Genomic DNA, 17,239 nt, shown 5'->3' on the forward strand with positions numbered 1-17,239 from the left:
TTGTGTAGGAAAGTTAAGTAGGTATTCAAGGAATGTCCCCGAGCTTTGGATAAAGGTGGCAAAAGGGAAGGAGCTTCACTGTGCACTTGTACTGCGAGTGCTTGATACATAGAAGGAGCTTTATTTTGACTCTAATGCTGTGCTTTATCTGAATGCCTGATGCTGATTTTTTGATGTGCTATGAGGAAATTGTTCCGTTATCTAGCACTGAAATTCACTACCTTGATGAGGATAAATTTCACATTTTGAAAATAAAGTGTGAGAGTGATAAGACACCAGTTATCAATGCAGTCCTTTCCTCTGAAGTCCTTTCCTCTGAATGTCTCAGCTGTGTATGATGATTGTAGATGACATGAGCAAAAGCGAGATCTTCCCAGTACACCCGCAAGGGGGGGAGGCAGCACTAAAGGGGCTGCCGTTCAAACAAACCCGACACAAATTCCGCTACCTGGGGATCCAAATAGCCCATGACTGGAAAGGGATCCACAAATGGAACCTCACCAGCCTGACGGAGGAAGTAAAAAAGGACCTGCAAAGATGGAACACACTCCCACTCTCCCTCGCGGGGAGAGTCCAGATGATCAAAATGAACGTTCTGCCCAGGTTCCTCTTCCTGTTTAGATCCATTCCGATCTACATCCCCAAGGCCTTTTTCAAAGCGCTGGACAAACTTATCATGGGGTTCGTATGGGGGGGGGGGGGGGTAAAAATGCTAGCATCCCAAAGAAGGTCCTACAAAAAACAAAATCCAGGGGGGGGCTAGCCCTCCCGAACCTACAATTCTACCACTGGGCGGCAACAACCGAGCGAGTAAGGGGATGGATCCAGGAGCCAGAAGCCGAGTGGGTGCGTGCGGAGGAGGCCTCCTGCATGGGGACCTCCCTCCGGGCCCTCGCCATGGCAGCACTCCCATCCCCACCCAAAAAAAAACTCCAGCAGCCCAGTGGTGACAGCCACCCTCCAATCCTGGAACCAACTGCGGCAGCAATTTGGCCTGACCAAAATGTCGGACAAGGCTCCCATCTACAACAACCATAGGTTCACACCAGCACTGACTGACGCCACCTTCAAAAGGTGGAGGCAGGACGGGGGGACACTGACAGTCAGGGACCTATACACGGACGACAGGATCACAACACTGTACGAACTGACAGAGAAATTTCGGCTAGCCGGGGGGAACGAGCTACGGTACCTGCAGCTCAAAAACTTCTTACGAAAGGAAACAAGGACGTACCCACAACGCCACGACAGACACTACTGGAAGACCTACTGGACGCAAGTATCCTAGAGAAAGGGAACTGTAGTGACATGTATGACCGACTGGTAGAAAGGGACGACACCGCACTGGACGCAACAAGAATGAAATGGGAGGATGACCTGGGGATTGAGATAGGGTGGGGACTCTGGAGCGAAGCACTGCATAGGGTCAACTCCACCTCCACGTGCGCAAGGCTCAGCCTGACGCAACTAAAAGTGGTACATAGAGCCCACTTAACAAGAAACCGTATGAGTAGGTTCTTCCCGGAGGTGGAGGACAGATATGAACGGTGCCAAAGAGGCCCGGCCAACCACGCCCACGTGTTCTGGTCTTGCCCCAGACTTGTGGAGTACTGGACAGCCTTCTTCGAGGCTATGTCCAAAGTGGTGGGGGCGAGGGTGGAGCCATGCCCGATAGTGACGGTCTTCGGGGTTTCAGACCAGCCGGATCTATTCCTTGGGAGGAGGGCGGACGCCCTTGCCTTTGCCTCCCTGATCACCCGCCGTAGAATCCTGTTTGGCTGGCGGTCAGCAGCACCGCCCAGAGCTGCAGACTGGCTGTCCGATCTCTCGGAATCTCTCCAAATGGAGAAAAATCAAATTGACCCACAGAACGTGGGAGCCATTCATGCAATTGTTCGGGACCTGTTTGTGGACAACGAACAAGAGGAAGAATAGTCGGGTGGCCAAGAATCAGGGGAAAATGGACGGGAATCGGGGGAAGGTAGCCGGGGGGGGGGGGGGGGGGGGGGGGGGCTACGGGTTCGTTATGGGGGTTTGTTCGTATGGTTTTACGCTTATTTATTTTTCTTGTTAATTTATTGTTTTTGTATTGGAGGGGAGGGGTTACTGTTTTTCTCTGTTGTGATAAAAATTTGTTGTTGAAAACTTGAATAAAAATTATTCCAAAAAAAAGGAAGGACAAAGCCGCAAGCGACAGTCTGATGGCAAGCTAAGGCCCAAAACCAAATTGTAAACAGATGCCTACAAACATGTGCCTCGGCCATATTGGGGAATGTAAAATATGTATGCCGGTTAAAGGGTGCGGCCACAGTTGTTATTATGAAGATGCTTACCTGTAAATATACATGTCAATTTTTGCGCGTTTTTTTTCTAATAATTTGTAATTTGTTGGATATAAAATATGAAAACTCAATAAAAAACATTTCCAAAAAAAAATGATTGTAGATGAGATCACAGTACTTGTTTGTAATTGTTACATTGCAAGTTTCTTAAATTCTCTATCTCTTTCTGCAGGCTTATTTTGAAAATGATCACTGGGTTCGATACTTCCTCCACACTGGGCACCTAACCATAGCAGGCTGCAAGATGTCAAAATCGTTAAAAAATTTCATAACTATCAAGGATGCTCTGAATGCAAATACAGGTAATTAATACTCATTGGCTCAGTCATAATAATTAGCTTGGTGTCTCAAGTAGCAAATAGAATAGTCAAACTTTCTCTTAAGTAGAGCTTCCTTGGCTGCTGTCAGGTAACTGCTGACAGTTGTGGACTAGGTGCAATTGAGAATACCAAATGATGCTTTAGTGAGTTCTCATTGTATGGGGTGTCATTCGCTCAAGGCCATGTTCATCCTTGTAATAGCCCAGCTCCCTGGAGTGATGGGATGGAAGTCTACTATGTACACAGGCTATAACAATCACGTTAAGTGCATTTGGGAAGTCTCATGGACCCTCAGCACATTAATCCTCTTAATTTGAATTGAATTAGTGCACTCACTGAGGGAACACAGTTGATGGTTAAAATGGAGAAGTGCTGTTTTGAGCTACATTATTGTGGGATGGCGAAGTGAGCTTTGCATCAGACAATGATGTAACTGGATTTGTGAAGGTTTCCTGCATCATGTTTCCTGCTTTTGATTATCTGGAGACCCTTGCAAAGAAATGTGCGTGCCTGGATGCCAAGTAGGACAGCACACAATCAAATGCTGAATCGCCCACCCAATCATCATCATCCTAACAGTTCCAGTTGACCAGAACATTACAGGACCAGCTATATAAATATTGTGGGTACTAGAGCATGTCAGAGGCCGGGCGGCATGGCGTAGTGGCTGGCACTGCTATCTATGGCGCTGAGGGCCTGGGTTCGATCCTGGCCATGGGTCATTGTCCATGTGGATTTGTACGTTCTCCCGTGTCTGCATGGGTCTCAGCACCACAATCCAAAGATGTGCAGGGTACATGGATTGGCCACTTTAAATTGTCCTGAATTGGAGAAAAAAATTAATTGTGTACTCTAAATTAATTTTTTTAAAATGCATGGCAGTAACTCACCAAGACTCCTTCAACAGCATAATCCAAAGAGGAAATCTCAATTGCTTGCATGTGCATGGGAACACCGGGCGGCACGATGGCGCAGTGGTTAGCACTGCTTACTCATGGCGCCGAAGACCTGGGTTCAGTCCTGGCCCCAGGTCACTGTCCGTATGGAGTTTGCACATTGTCCCCATGTCTACATGGGCCTCACTCCCACAACCCAATGATGTGCAGGGTAGGTAGATTGGCCACGTTAAATTGACCCAAAATTGGAAAAACCTTTATTTTAAAAGAAGGTGCACGGGAACACCAATACCTGTAAGTTCCCCTCCAAGTCAAGCACTGCCTTCTTGGAACTATATTGCCATTCCTTCATTGTTGGTGGGGCAAGATCCAAAATCTCCCTTTCTTTTTTCTTTTTAAATTTAGAGTACCCAATTATTTTTTCCAATTAAGGGGCAATTTAGTGTGGCCAATTCACCTAACCTGCACATCTTTGGTTTGTGGGGGCGAAACCCACACAGACACGTGGAGATTGTGCAAACTCCACACGGACAGTGACCCAGGGCCAGGAGTCGAATCCGGGTCCTCAGCGCCGTAGGCAGCAATGCTAACCACTGTGCCACCGTGCTGCCCTAAAATCTCCCTTTCTCATGATACTGTGGAAATACCCACCCCACATGGACTGCAGAGGTTCTAGAAGGCAGCACTGCCACTTTCTCAAACTCAATTAGAGATGGACAATAAATGCTGCCTTGCCGTTCATATACCATGAACAGATTTTTAAAAGTGTCATGACCTTCTTCCCAATGCCATCAAATTGTTGATGGACATTTGCTGTCAAGACTTGCATGTGTAATGGCTACTTGAGCTCAGTACCAGAAGGTGACAATGATCATGAAGCTATCTATACCTAATAAAAGTCAGCATTTTTGATAGGGAGGAGAATATTGCTGAGGAAACAAAAACATTATGCCAATGTAATATGGGTATAGTGTTGTTTCAAATGTAGTGTTACCAACACTTAAATTATTAGTGGGTGGCGTGTTACATGAGAAAGTTAATTAAATAATAAGGTACCTTTTGAGTTCCCCACAAAAAATGCAAACCTTTAAAAGGAACTCTTGACTAAATTGTGAGTATTTTTTCTTTGCTTCTCAGTCTTGTTCTCTGGTATCATGTGATTACAGGTCGGCAACTGCGTCTTGCATTTCTCACGCACTCATGGAAGGATACACTGGATTATTCCAGCAATACCATGGATTCGGCCGTTCAGTATGAAAAATTCTTAAATGTAAGCTGGTTTAGCGCTCCCTCACCTTTTTGTTAAATATTTATGTGAATTTAGTTCTCAACTGATGGTTATCAGTGTTGGGAGATCAACATATAAGGTGTTAAGGTGCTTCTAGTATTTGTAGCACAAGCTGGGTGCAAAGCCCTCATTACACTGTTTCTGTTGATCTATTCTCTCCAGTCAAATGCAAAGAGTTGTTGAACTGGGGTGCTCCCAAAATTCATGAAAATAGGATGGCTAGGCTATTGCAATGCCCCAGTAGTATGTAGGTAAATTATATGCAAATCCTGAGAGGTTTAGGGTGAAGTATGGTTTGTGTGAGGCATAAAGTGAAACAGCATAAATTGATCATCATGTTATGGAGATTCCCACTTGCAAGCTATCACTTCTTCTGCAAACACGCCGGCCAATTTGTACATCAACAACATACATGCACAGGGAGCTTTAGCCCAGCGTACGGTCGGAGGATGAATGTTACCTTGTGAGGGGGGGGGGGATTCTCCAGCCTCCCAGCCCCATTTTTCTCGACAGCAGGAGGTGGCATACCATTCACCTGCACAGCAGTCTCTGCTCCTACCACTGTTAATGGGAATTCCCATTGAAGCCGCCCACATCATCAGGAAACCCGCAGGAGAGCATGCACTGCTGACGGGACCAGAGGAACCCACTGGTGTGAACGGCCGGAGAATTCTGGCCTAGGTTTGGGTATCCTGGTCTGTCCTTTCCAATATTCGGTCATTTAAATGTTGAAGAGTTTAGGATAGTGTAATTTTCATGAGCACTTTCAGGCAACCATCATTTTATATTTAACAATAACCAAGCTAAAATAAGTGGATAATCTGAATTCTTGCATTTAATGATGCAGTACTGATAGTTTCCTGCAGGTGGTACTACTGACATTAGTGACATTTGAGAACATTTTTCATTGTAACACAGTAAAACCAAAACACAGAACAAATACAATTCCAAACGTAACCTCCCTCACAACCCTGCCCCCCAAAAAGCAAACAAATCATAACCAGAAACGACCCCCCCCCCCCCCCCCCCCCCCCCCAACATTATGATGACCAACTCCCTGAAATAGGAAATGAAAGGCTGCCATCTCAAGTAGAACCCTTCTGCCGACCCCCACACAATGTACTTGACCTTTTCTTTTTTTTTAAAATAATTTTTATTGAAATTTTTCGATACAAACATTTACCCCTACTACATTTTAAATTATAACACAACAAATCCCCCCTGGAAAATCCTCCCCACGCCCTCCCCCGCGCGCGCTACCAGTCTAGCAACCAAACCGTTTTTCCCTTTCTGCCGATGGCCTCGGGCAGTCATTGCCCGCGACCCCCCGCTGACGTGCTCCCTTCGTTGCTATCCCCCCCCCCCCCCCCCTCCCTTCCCCCCCCCCCCCCCCCCTTTCTCCCCGGGTTGCTGCTGTTTCGGCCTCCAGTTCCTATCTCTGATCCAGAAAGTCAAGGAAGGGCTGCCACCGGCGGAAGAACCCCTGTACCGACCCTCTCAGGGCGAATTTGATTCTTTCCAATTGGATGAAGCTTGCCATGTCGTTTAACCAGGTGTTAACACTTGGTGGCCTTGTGTCCCTCCACTGAATCAAGATCCTTCTCCGAGCTACCAAGGACGCAAAGGCCAATATTCCGGCCTCCCCTGCCTCCTGTACTCCTGGCTCCACCCCAACCCCAAAAATCGCTAGCCCCCACCCTGGTTTGACCCTGGTTCCCACCACTCTCGATACCGTCCCCGCCACCCCCTCCCAGAACTCTTCCAGTGCCGGGCACATCCAGAACATATGTACATGGTTCGCAGGGCTTCCCGAACACCTAACACACCTGTCCTCACCCCCGAAGAACCGACTCATCCTAGTCCCCGTCATATGGGCTCTGTGCAGCACCTTAAATTGGATGAGGCCCAACCTTGCGCACGACGACGATGAATTGACCCTCTCTAAGGCATCCGCCCATGTCCCATCTTCTATCTGCTCTCCCAGCTCCGCTTCCCACTTGTCTTTCAGCTCCTCTATCGATACCTCCTCCACCTCCTGCATTATTTTGTAGATGTCCGAGACCTTCCCTTCTCCGACCCAGACCCCTGACAGCACCCTATCACTCACCCCTCTATCGGGAAGCAAGGGAAATCCTTCCACCTGTCGTCTGGCAAATGCCTTCACCTGCAGGTATCTAAACGTGTTCCCCGGGGGGAGCTCAAATTTCTCCTCCAGCTCTCCCAGGCTCGCAAACCTCCCCTCTATGAACATGTCCCTCAGTTGCCTGATGCCCGCCCTGTGCCAGCTCTGGAATCCCCCGCCAGTGTTCCCCGGGACAAATCTGTGGTTCCCTCTCAGTGGCGCCGCCATCAGACCCCCCACTTCCCCCCTGTGTCGCCTCCACTGCCCCCAGATTTTAAGGGTGGCCGCCACTACCGGACTCGTGGTATACCTTGTGGGGGGGAGCGGCCATGGTGCCGTTACTAGCGCCCCCAGGCTTGTATTGCCGCAGGACGCCCTCTCCATACGTTTCCAAGCTGCCCCCTCCCCCTCCATCACCCACTTGCGCACCATCGATGCGTTCGCCGCCCAGTAGTATCCGGAAAGATTGGGTAGCGCTAATCCTCCACTGTCCCTACCCCGTTCCAAGAAAATCCTTCTCACTCTAGGGGTGCCATGCGCCCACACATAGCCCATAATGCTGCTAGTTACCTTCTTGAAGAAGGCCCTGGGGAGGAAGATGGGCAAGCACTGGAACAGAAACAAGAACCTCGGGAGGACCGTCATTTTGACTGACTGCACCCTCCCTGCTAGCGACAGCGGTACCATGTCCCACCTCTTGAACTCCTCCTCCATCTGCTCCACCAGCCTTGAAAAGTTCAGCTTGTGGAGGGTCCCCCAGTTCCTTGCCACCTGCACCCCCAAGTACCTGAAGCTCTTTACTGCTCTCTTAAAGGGGAGCCGCCCAATTCCCTCCCCCTGATCTCCTGGGTGTATCACAAAGACCTCACTTTTACCCACATTTAATTTATATCCCGAAAAGTCCCCAAACTCCGCTAGTATTTCCATTACCTCCGGCATTCCCCCTTCCGGGTCCGCCACATATAACAACAAATCATCCGCATAGAGTGATACCCAATGTTCCTCCCCTCCCCTTGTCAGTCCTCTCCACCCCCCTGAACCCCTCAGTGCCATCGCCAACGGTTCGATCGCTAATGCAAATAGTAAGGGGGATAGGGGGCATCCCTGCCTGGTACCTCGATGGAGCCCAAAATACTCTGACCTCCTCCCGTTTGTAACCACACTCGCCATCGGGGCCGAATACAGCAGCTTCACCCACTTGATAAATCCCTCCCCAAACCCAAACCGTTCCAGCGTCTCCCACAGGTATTCCCACTCCACCCTATCGAATGCCTTCTCCGCATCCAGTGCTACCACTATCTCAGCCTCCCCCTCCACTGCTGGCATCATAATCACATTCAACAGTCTCCGGACATTTGTGTTAAGTTGTCGTCCCTTTACGAACCCCGTCTGGTCCTCATGGATTACCCCTGGCACACAATCCTCTATTCTGGTTGCCAGGACCTTTGCCAACAGTTTGGCATCTACATTCAAGAGGGAGATAGGCCTGTAGGACCCGCACTGTACAGGGTCTTTGTCCCGCTTCAGGATCAAGGAGATCAGGGCCTGTGACATTGTCGGGGGCAGAACCCCCCCCTCTCGCGCCTCATTGAAGGCTTGCACCAGCACTGGACCCACCAAGTCCACATACTTCTTATAAAATTCCACCGGGAACCCATCCGGCCCCGGCGCCTTCCCCGCCTGCATCTGGCCTATCCCTTTAACTAGCTCCTGCAGCTCTATCGGCGCCCCCAGCCCCTCCACCCGTTCCTCCTGGACCTTTGGGAACCTCAATCTATCGAGGAAGTTCTCCATTCCCCCCCTCCTCCTGGGCGGCTCAGACCGGTACAATTCCCTGTAGAAATCCCTGAAGACCCCGTTCACCTCTTGCCCCTTCTGCACTACGTTCCCTCCCTTCTCTCTCACTCCCCCAATCTCTCTGGCTGCATCTCGCTTGTGCAGCTGGTGTGCTAGCATCCTGCTCGCCTTTTCCCCGTACTCATAGACCGCGCCCTGTGCCCTTCTCCATTGCGTCTCCGCCTTCCTAGTGGTCAGTAGGTCAAACTGGGCCTGTAAACTGCGCCGCTCCCTCAACAGCCCCTCCTCTGGTGTCTCCGCATATCTCCTGTCCACTTCTATAAGTTCCCCCACCAGTCTCTCCCTCTCCTGCCTCTCCTTCCTTTCTCTGTGTGCCCTTATGGAGATCAGCTCTCCTCTGATCACTGCTTTCAGGGCCTCCCAGACTACCCCCACCTTCACCTCGCCCGTGTCGTTCGTGCCCAGATATCTCTCAATGCCCTTCCGGACCCTTCCGCAAACCTCATCGTCCGCCAGCAGCCCCACATCCAGGCGCCACAACGGGCGCTGGTCCCGTGCTTCCCCCAGTTCTACCTCTACCCAGTGTGGTGCATGGTCCGAAATCGCAATGGCCGAGTACTCCGTGTCCTGCACTCTCGAAATCAGCCCCCTGCTCAGTACAAAAAAGTCTATTCTGGAGTACACCCTGTGGACGTGGGAGAAAAAAGAATACTCCCTCGCCCTTGGCCTGCCAAATCTCCAAGGGTCTACCCCCCCCCATCTGCTCCATGAACCCCCTTAGCACCTCTGCCGCTGCCGGCCTCCTATTCATCCTGGACCTCGATCTGTCCAGCCCAGGGTCGAGCACTGTATTGAAGTCCCCCCCCATGATCAGGCCCCCTGCCTCCAGACCCGGAATGAGGCCCAACAGGCGCCTCATAAAACCCGCGTCATCCCAATTCGGGGCATACACATTCACCAGCACCACATTCTCTCCCTGCAGCCTACCCTTCACCATCACGTACCTACCCTCCTTATCTGCTACCACCTGCGCCGCCACGAACGACACCCTCTTTCCCACCAAAATCGCCACCCCCCGGTTCTTTGCGTCCAAGCCTGAGTGGAACACCTGTCCCACCCACCCCCTTCTCAGGCGTACCTGGTCTACTACTCTCAAGTGAGTCTCCTGCAACATTGCCACATCCGCCTGCAGTCCCTTTAGGTGTGAAAAAACCCTTGATCTCTTGACCGGCCCATTCAGCCCCCTCACGTTCCAAGTAATCAACCGGGTCGCGGAGCGACCCGTCCCTTTCCCCTGTCTATTAGCCATGTCCTGTCCCCTGTTCGCCCCGGGTCGACCCTCCCCTTCTGACCCGTTCCCCATGGCGATGGCCCCCCCCCCCCCCCCCTCTCTCCTCCCGTTCTTCCCTTCCCGTCCTCGGCCTTTCCAGCAGCAACCCGGTATCCCCCCCTAACCCCCCCCCCCCCTGGCTAGGACCCCTCCTAGCCGCGGTGTATCCACCATCGTACTCCCGAGAGTCAGCTGGTTTTCGCTGACCCGGCTGCCCCTGCCACACTCCGACTCCTCCCGATGTGGGGGGGAGGGGCCTCCCCCCCCCCCCCCCCCCCCCCCCCTTGCCATCCCTCTCTGACCCCGCTTCAGCGCGGGAAAAGCCGCCATTGCTGGCCACACCCCACTCTTCTCTCCTCCCCCTTCCTCCGTCCCGCGCGCGGGAAACAGGGGAAAGCCCGCGCTTTCGCCCGGCCACACCCTACCCCGCCATCTTCAATTCCACCCCCGTCCCCATCCAAGCCCATAAAAAAGCCCCCTTAAAACGAGAGGAAGAAAAAAGAGAAAAAGAAAACACGCATAACCAACTTGCACCCCCCCCGTCCCGCCTCCCCAACTTAACAATATAACAATATAAATAACAAATCTCAAATAAATACATAAATACATAACTATGCCTGCATAACTAAATAACTACCCAATAATAACGTATTTAACCATCACCCTCCATCGAACAGAACAGTAACCATAACCCTTAAAGAACAGATCAAAAAACAGTAAAAAAGCCCCCCCTACAACAACAATAATTAAGGGAAGTTGGCAACGGGAAGAGACACACAAAAAGGAACAAAGAAACCCCCCATAACACAAGTTTCAAAGAAACCAAACGATCCATCAACTTTAACCAAGTTCCGACCTGGCCTAAGAAAGACATGGGCCACTTGATCAGTCAAGGGTACTCGGGCGGCCTCGACCGCCGGCGTTCCCAAGTTCTAGTTCAGGTCCAGCTTTTCCTCCCGAACAAAAGTCCATGCCTCCTCTGGGGTCTCAAAGTAATGGTGCTGGTCCTTGTAGGTGACCCACAAGCGCGCTGGCTGCAGCATTCCGAACTTGATCCTCTTTGCGTGCAGCACCGCCTTCGTCCGGTTAAACCGGGCCCGCCGCTTTGCCACCTCCGCACTCCAGTCCTGATATATCCGCACCGTCGAATTCTCCCATTTGCTGCTTTTCTCCCTCTTGGCCCACCTCAGCACTTTCTCCCGATCACAGAAACGCTGGAATCGCACCAGCACCGCCCTCGGGGGCTCGTTCGCCCTAGGCCGCCTAGCCATGACCCGATATGCTTCTTCCAGCTCCAGGGGCGATGGACCGGCCCCCTCTCCCATCAGGGAGCTCAGCATCTCCGCTACATATTTCGGGAGATCAGGCCCCTCCAGGCCTTCTGCTAGGCCCAGGATCCTCAAGTTCTTCCGCCTCATTCGAGTGTCCAGCTCCTCAAAGCGGCTCTGCCATTTCAGGTGGAGTGCCTCGTGCACCTCCACCTTTCCCACGAGGACCGTGGCCTCCTCCTCCCTTGCAGTCATCTCCTGCTGCAGCTCTCTTATCGACGTCTCTTGGGTCGCCTGGGCCCCCATCAGCCTTGTGGTCGTCGCGTTCATAGACTCTAAGAGTTCCACTTTCAGCTCCGTAAAACACCGGAGGAGAGCGGCCTGCTGCTCCTCCGCCCATTTTCTCCAATCTTCTAGTGCGCCACCGGCCGCCATTTTGGTCCTCTTCCCCCGCTTTTTTCGGGGAGCTGCTGCCGCTTTTTTTGTCGCCCCACTCTGAGTACCGACCATAAAGTTGGTCTCACTCTCCTCAGGGAGCCTTCCCCCACCGGGATTCGTCTTTACAGTACCGTCGGGGCCCTCCAATCGGCCCTTAAACACCTTTGTCGCAGGAGCTGCCAAATGTGCGACTTAGCTGGTCATAGCCGCAACCGGAAGTCCCGTACTTGACCTTTTCGAAATACAAAAACTCCATAACATCACTCAGCCAGGATGAAGCACTGGGCAGAACTGGAGTTCTCCACCCAAACAGAACTCCATTCTGGGCTATTAACGGGGCAAAGGTGAGAGCCTACACCTGCATCTGCAGATCCAGCAAGTCTGAGACCCCAAAAATAGCCTCCAATGGGCAAGGCTCCAGCTGAATCCCCAGAATCCCTGACATGGTGTTGAACAAGGAGATGCAAAAGCTGATAAGTTTAGAACATGACCAGAAAATGTGTGTATGATTCACCGGCCCCAAGAACAACACTCACACTTATCCTCCCCTCTGGGGGAAACAAAACACTCATTCGCGCCCTGGTCAGATGTGCCCTATGCACCACCTTGAACTGAATCAAGCTGAGCCTAGCACATGAGGAGGTCGAGTCAATGCTGTGAAGAGACTCACTCCACATTGTCCCCATGAAAAACCAAACCCAGCTCCCCCTCCCACTTCCTTTTTACCTCCTCCAACGGAGCTTGCCCCACTGACAAAATTTGACCATAAATATCTGATATCTTCCCCTCCCCCAACTCAGCCAGTGAAAGTACCCTATCCAATTGGGTGGGGTGCCACGGGGAAGGAAGGAATCTCCTTGCGCATTAAATCACGGACCTAAAAAGATTAGTCTTCAGAAGTTGGAATTTACTCGACAAAACCGGCAAACGTCCATAAACATGGCCCCAAACTGTTCCGAACCCTTCTTTCCCCATGACCCAAATGACAAGTCCAAATCCGCCAGAACAAGCTATGATTTCTGCAGATTGGGGCGAACATTGTACATGGCACTCAACTTAAAATGTTGCCTGAGTTGCCTCCATATCCCTCAAGTGGCCACTACAAATGAAAGTAGAGCCATAACCAAGGCCTTCAAACTAGTACCTCCTACAAGCGCTCACCTCCACCCGCCCCCATATGGAATCCGGATCCTTAAACCACCCTCGTACTTTCTCAATATTAGCAGCCCAATAATAAAATTACAAATGAGGCAGCGCTCGGCCCCATGACTGTCTCCTCCACTCGAGAAATATCCTATGAATCATGAGGTCTTGCCCGCCTAAATGAAGGAAGACATTAATTTATTCCCAAAGATAATTGGGGACTCTAAATTTTTTTTTAAACTTTTTGTAAAAGGAGCCAAAACTCCTAAGTAGCTACATTATCTCCTCTGAATACAAGGACACCCTAAGCTCCCTCTCTCCCCTGTCCATTCCCATCCACTCCGTTGATTACCTCAATGCTATAACCAGAGGCTCAATTGCCAGGGTAAACAGTAGGGGGTACAATGGACAACCCTGCTTCGCACCTCTATTCAACTGGAAATATTCCAAGCTCAGGGCATTCGTATGAACACTCGTGGTGGGGGTTCTGTATAAAAGAGAGATCCAAGATATAAATCTAGACCCAGACCAATACCTTTTAAAGATTTCGAATAGATAGCCCATTCCACCCTATCTAAAGCCTTTTCAGCATCCATTGAAATAATCACCTCTGCCTCAGAGGGCATGAATTCCCTGCTGGTTCCTAAGTTTAGAATTTCCTCTGGCATGTCTAGTCAGGCATGTCAGGATAAAGCGTTCGTCCACTTCATTAAAATACTTTATAAAGTAACCAGGTTGATGTAGATATATGTATTTTTCTCCTGGGCAGGATAGTTGGTTCACATGAGGCCCAGAATCAAAGTTCCATGAGGAATTCCTTCATGAAGGTTGGCAGGCTGAAAGCTGGTCGTGTATGATTTGCTTTTCTGGTGACGTTGATGTCACAGCATTAGTATGGTTTGTAGGTGATGGTACAGAATTTTCAGCAGATGCAGGATATAGTGCCAGTTGTCCAGCCTGGCTGGAGCTGCTCCTTTGGCCTGCTAGCCGGATTCGCCTTGCAGCCTGCTCAACAAGCCAGAATTTTAGGGCATATGACAGGATCTTCGTAATATTTACAACAAAGGACATTTATCCAGTATTTGGAAATTGGCTTTGTTTTTCAGGCTGATAATGTCTCAGTCATTATGGGTTGAAAGAGATGCTATTTGTTGTGGAACTGATGTTTGGAAAAACATTGCCACCGTAGATTCTCTGGGTGCAATTTAACTTTTCAATAAATAGAGTTTGTTATGGGCGGGAATCGAGGGGAACCACTGTTGAATGGCACCCTCTTTTTTTTTTTTGCGGCCACCCCCCAGCCGAGGCCACACTTAGCTTCATATCCTGCATTGAGGAATTCCGACAAGCGCAGCTCCTCAGCTCAGGAAGCGATCTCTTGACCCCCCAATATGACCCCCGGACTCCCCAATGCCCGAGCTCACCTATTGGGGGGTCCTCGAGCCCCCTGTACCCCACCACATACAGGCAGGGCATCCCCAGGCCCGATGCCAAGGTGCCCAGGTGGCATCAGCAGTGTCAGTGTGTCAACCTGGCCAGAGGCCGACCACCCGGGAGGCCTCCGATCACCTGGAAGATCCCCCATGTGTTGATACACCTGGTTCCCATTTCTGGGGACCAGCACTAATTGGCGCTTGGCTGGGTTCTCCTTGGCGAGGCCGACAGATGGCAGGTGACCATTCGATCCAATGTCAGCACAGTTTTAAAAAAATAAGTATAGAGTACCCAATTTTTTTGTTTCCCAATTAAGGGGCAATTTAGTGTGGCCAATCCACCTACCCTGTACATCGTTTTGGATTATGAGGGTGAAGCCCACGCAGACACTGGGAGAATGTGCAAACTCCACACAGACAGTCACCCAAGGCTGAATTTGAAGCTGGGTCCCTGGCACTGTGAGGCAGCACTGCTGAAATGAAATGAAATGAAATGAAATGAAAATGGCTTATTGTCACAAGTAGGCTTCAAATTAAGTTACTGTGAAAAGCCCCCTGCTTTTAATGATCTTTGTTCAGCAATTTAGGCCCAGTTTATAATTAAGAAATAGAAATGAGAATGTATTTTTTATAAAATATATTTCATCACAATAGAAATTAAAACAAAGCTTCAATGCTTTAAATATTATTGCTGTCAGAAAACTTAACTCTGACCAGCTTTTGGCCACCTGGCTTAATATGTCCTTCAATTGTAACAAATTTTGATTGATAAGTTCCCTGTGAAGCCTCTTGGATACTAAAGGCAAACTATAAATGCAAGTTGCCATTACCATAACCCAAGGTTTTCCTGTTGGCATCTATGCTGTGCTTTCATTGCAGCAGCTCTAAAGGCAGGGTCGTTTCCACATCACTCAGCCTTGTCAGTCCTCCTCTTCCCTGATCCAGTCCCTCTCATTGACAGGCATATCCACCCCTCCGTCTTCCTTGCTGCTGTCTGTAGGTCGCCCGAGCACCCGGAAGCAAGAATCTGATAAATGTTCTGCTTTTTAAATTTGAATTCTGTAACATTGATAAATCTAAGATAATGAGTGCTGTGAAGTGAAATAAACAAAGGAAAAAATAGACTAAACCTGTCTAGGTTACAGGACATAAAGGATTTTTGTAAATTCTGATGGATTTTAGTGGACCGCATATTTACTCGGGTTAGGTAATCAATAATGAGAGATCATTGATTTAATATCCTCATTCCTAGTGAGGAAATATTTATTTACATGAGTTGGCTGGAGCATTGCTTTGCCACAAGGAATGTTTGAGTCAGCAACCATTACATCTTCGGCAAAAGTTGAATGAATATTTGATGTAGAGGAGGTTACAAGCCTATAGGGAGAGAGGCTCATAAGTTTGGAATTGCTCTAACAGAGACCTCGCACAAGCGTGGTATATTGAATTGCCTCCTGCAGTGCTGTTAATGTTTGTGGTACTTTAACAGAAGGTGGCAAATTAGTCGTCCTGACTGCCAAGAGATGCTGATACCGTAGGAAATCATGAGAAAATTAGATAGATATTTGAGGGAAGGGGGCTGGTTTAGCTCACTGAGCTAAATCGCTGGCTTTTAAAGCAGACCAAGCAGGCCAGCAGCATGGTTCGATTCCCGTATCAGGCTCCCCGGACAAAGCGCCGGAATGTGGCGACTAGGGGCTTTTCACAGTAACTTCATTGAAGCCTACTCGTGACAATAAGCGATTTTCATTTCATTTCATTTCATAAATCAGCCAAATGGACAACAGCCTTTTCTCCTGTACTGTCCTGTGTCCTTGTTTGCCACTGTTAATAAATTGTTCAGAAACATCTCAAAAGTGTTTCGCATGTCATGAATTGCTTTGAAATTGAGTGATTGCTGGAAATTAGACAAACATTAATGGGATTTATGTGAAAAGAATAGTTGAGTGCTTTGAAGGATGCTGACAGTTTCAGAAGTCACGAGTACTAATGTGGTAAGTGCTTAGGATCACAGAATGTTGCAGCACTGAAACAGGTCATTTGAAACATCATCTCAGTGCTGGTACTTTATTTCCCCATAGCCACCTAAACTAATTCCATTCTCCTGCATGCTCCCTGCACCCTGTGATATTCTTTTACAAGCAATTATCTAATTCTCGTTTAAAATAATTTGTTGCCTTTGCTTGAGGAATTATTTTAACCTCGCCGTTGATTTTATTTTGTGTGAATATCTTAAATTAGTGCCCTGTTAGCATCTCAAAGATTAGTGAAAATAATGTATCACTAATTACATCAACATAATCCTTTATTGTCACAATCTCTCTGATCACTTCTTAATCTTCTCAATGCCAGTGAAAAAGGCTTGAACCTATCCAGCCTCACTTTAGAACTGTGATCTTTCAGTCTTGCTAACGTGCTAGAGAATCTACTCTGTATCTTTCACTGCCTTGGTATCATTCTTACAGTTGGGTACCCAGAGCTAAAACACCCCCATGGCAGGTTTTCCCAGGCAGATGCAGCGAGCATTGACCTCCGGCAGGATCTTCCTTTTCCACCGTATCCATGGGCTTTTGCGTGTCTCGCCCACCCCACCGCCAGGGATCGACTTTGGTCGGACCCGATGATTCTACCGGCAGAACAGACCGAAAAATCCCATCCGCTATTTCAACTATATCCAAAGTTAGATTTTGTACAAATTCAACATCGCCACTTGTTTTTCTATGGTTTGATTTTTGACACAACATCAAGGATTCTGATTGCTTTTGAAAAAATCTGATTGCTTTTGGGGAAAAAAAGTCCTTATCTACATGTGATGCAACTGTTAGCAAAGCGATTTTGGATGACTGGATTCTTTCTTACTGG

At 49.2% G+C, this 17,239-nt stretch overlaps 1 protein-coding gene across 3 annotated transcripts in view; it reads left to right on the top strand.

Moving 5' to 3' along the window:
• The window catches only part of cars1 (cysteinyl-tRNA synthetase 1), a 130,764-nt gene that overhangs the window by 59,213 nt on the left and 54,312 nt on the right, over positions 1–17,239 (top strand). For all 3 annotated transcript variants that reach the window (XM_038807524.1, XM_038807522.1, XM_038807523.1), the window contains 2 exons: positions 2,515–2,644; positions 4,725–4,828. In XM_038807524.1, coding sequence (XP_038663452.1) covers positions 2,515–2,644; positions 4,725–4,828 — 234 coding nt within the window. The remainder of the gene's footprint in view (positions 1–2,514; positions 2,645–4,724; positions 4,829–17,239) is intronic.

Source organism: Scyliorhinus canicula, chromosome 9 (assembly GCF_902713615.1).
Source record: "Scyliorhinus canicula chromosome 9, sScyCan1.1, whole genome shotgun sequence".
In the NCBI taxonomy this organism is placed as follows: Eukaryota; Metazoa; Chordata; class Chondrichthyes; order Carcharhiniformes; family Scyliorhinidae; genus Scyliorhinus; species Scyliorhinus canicula.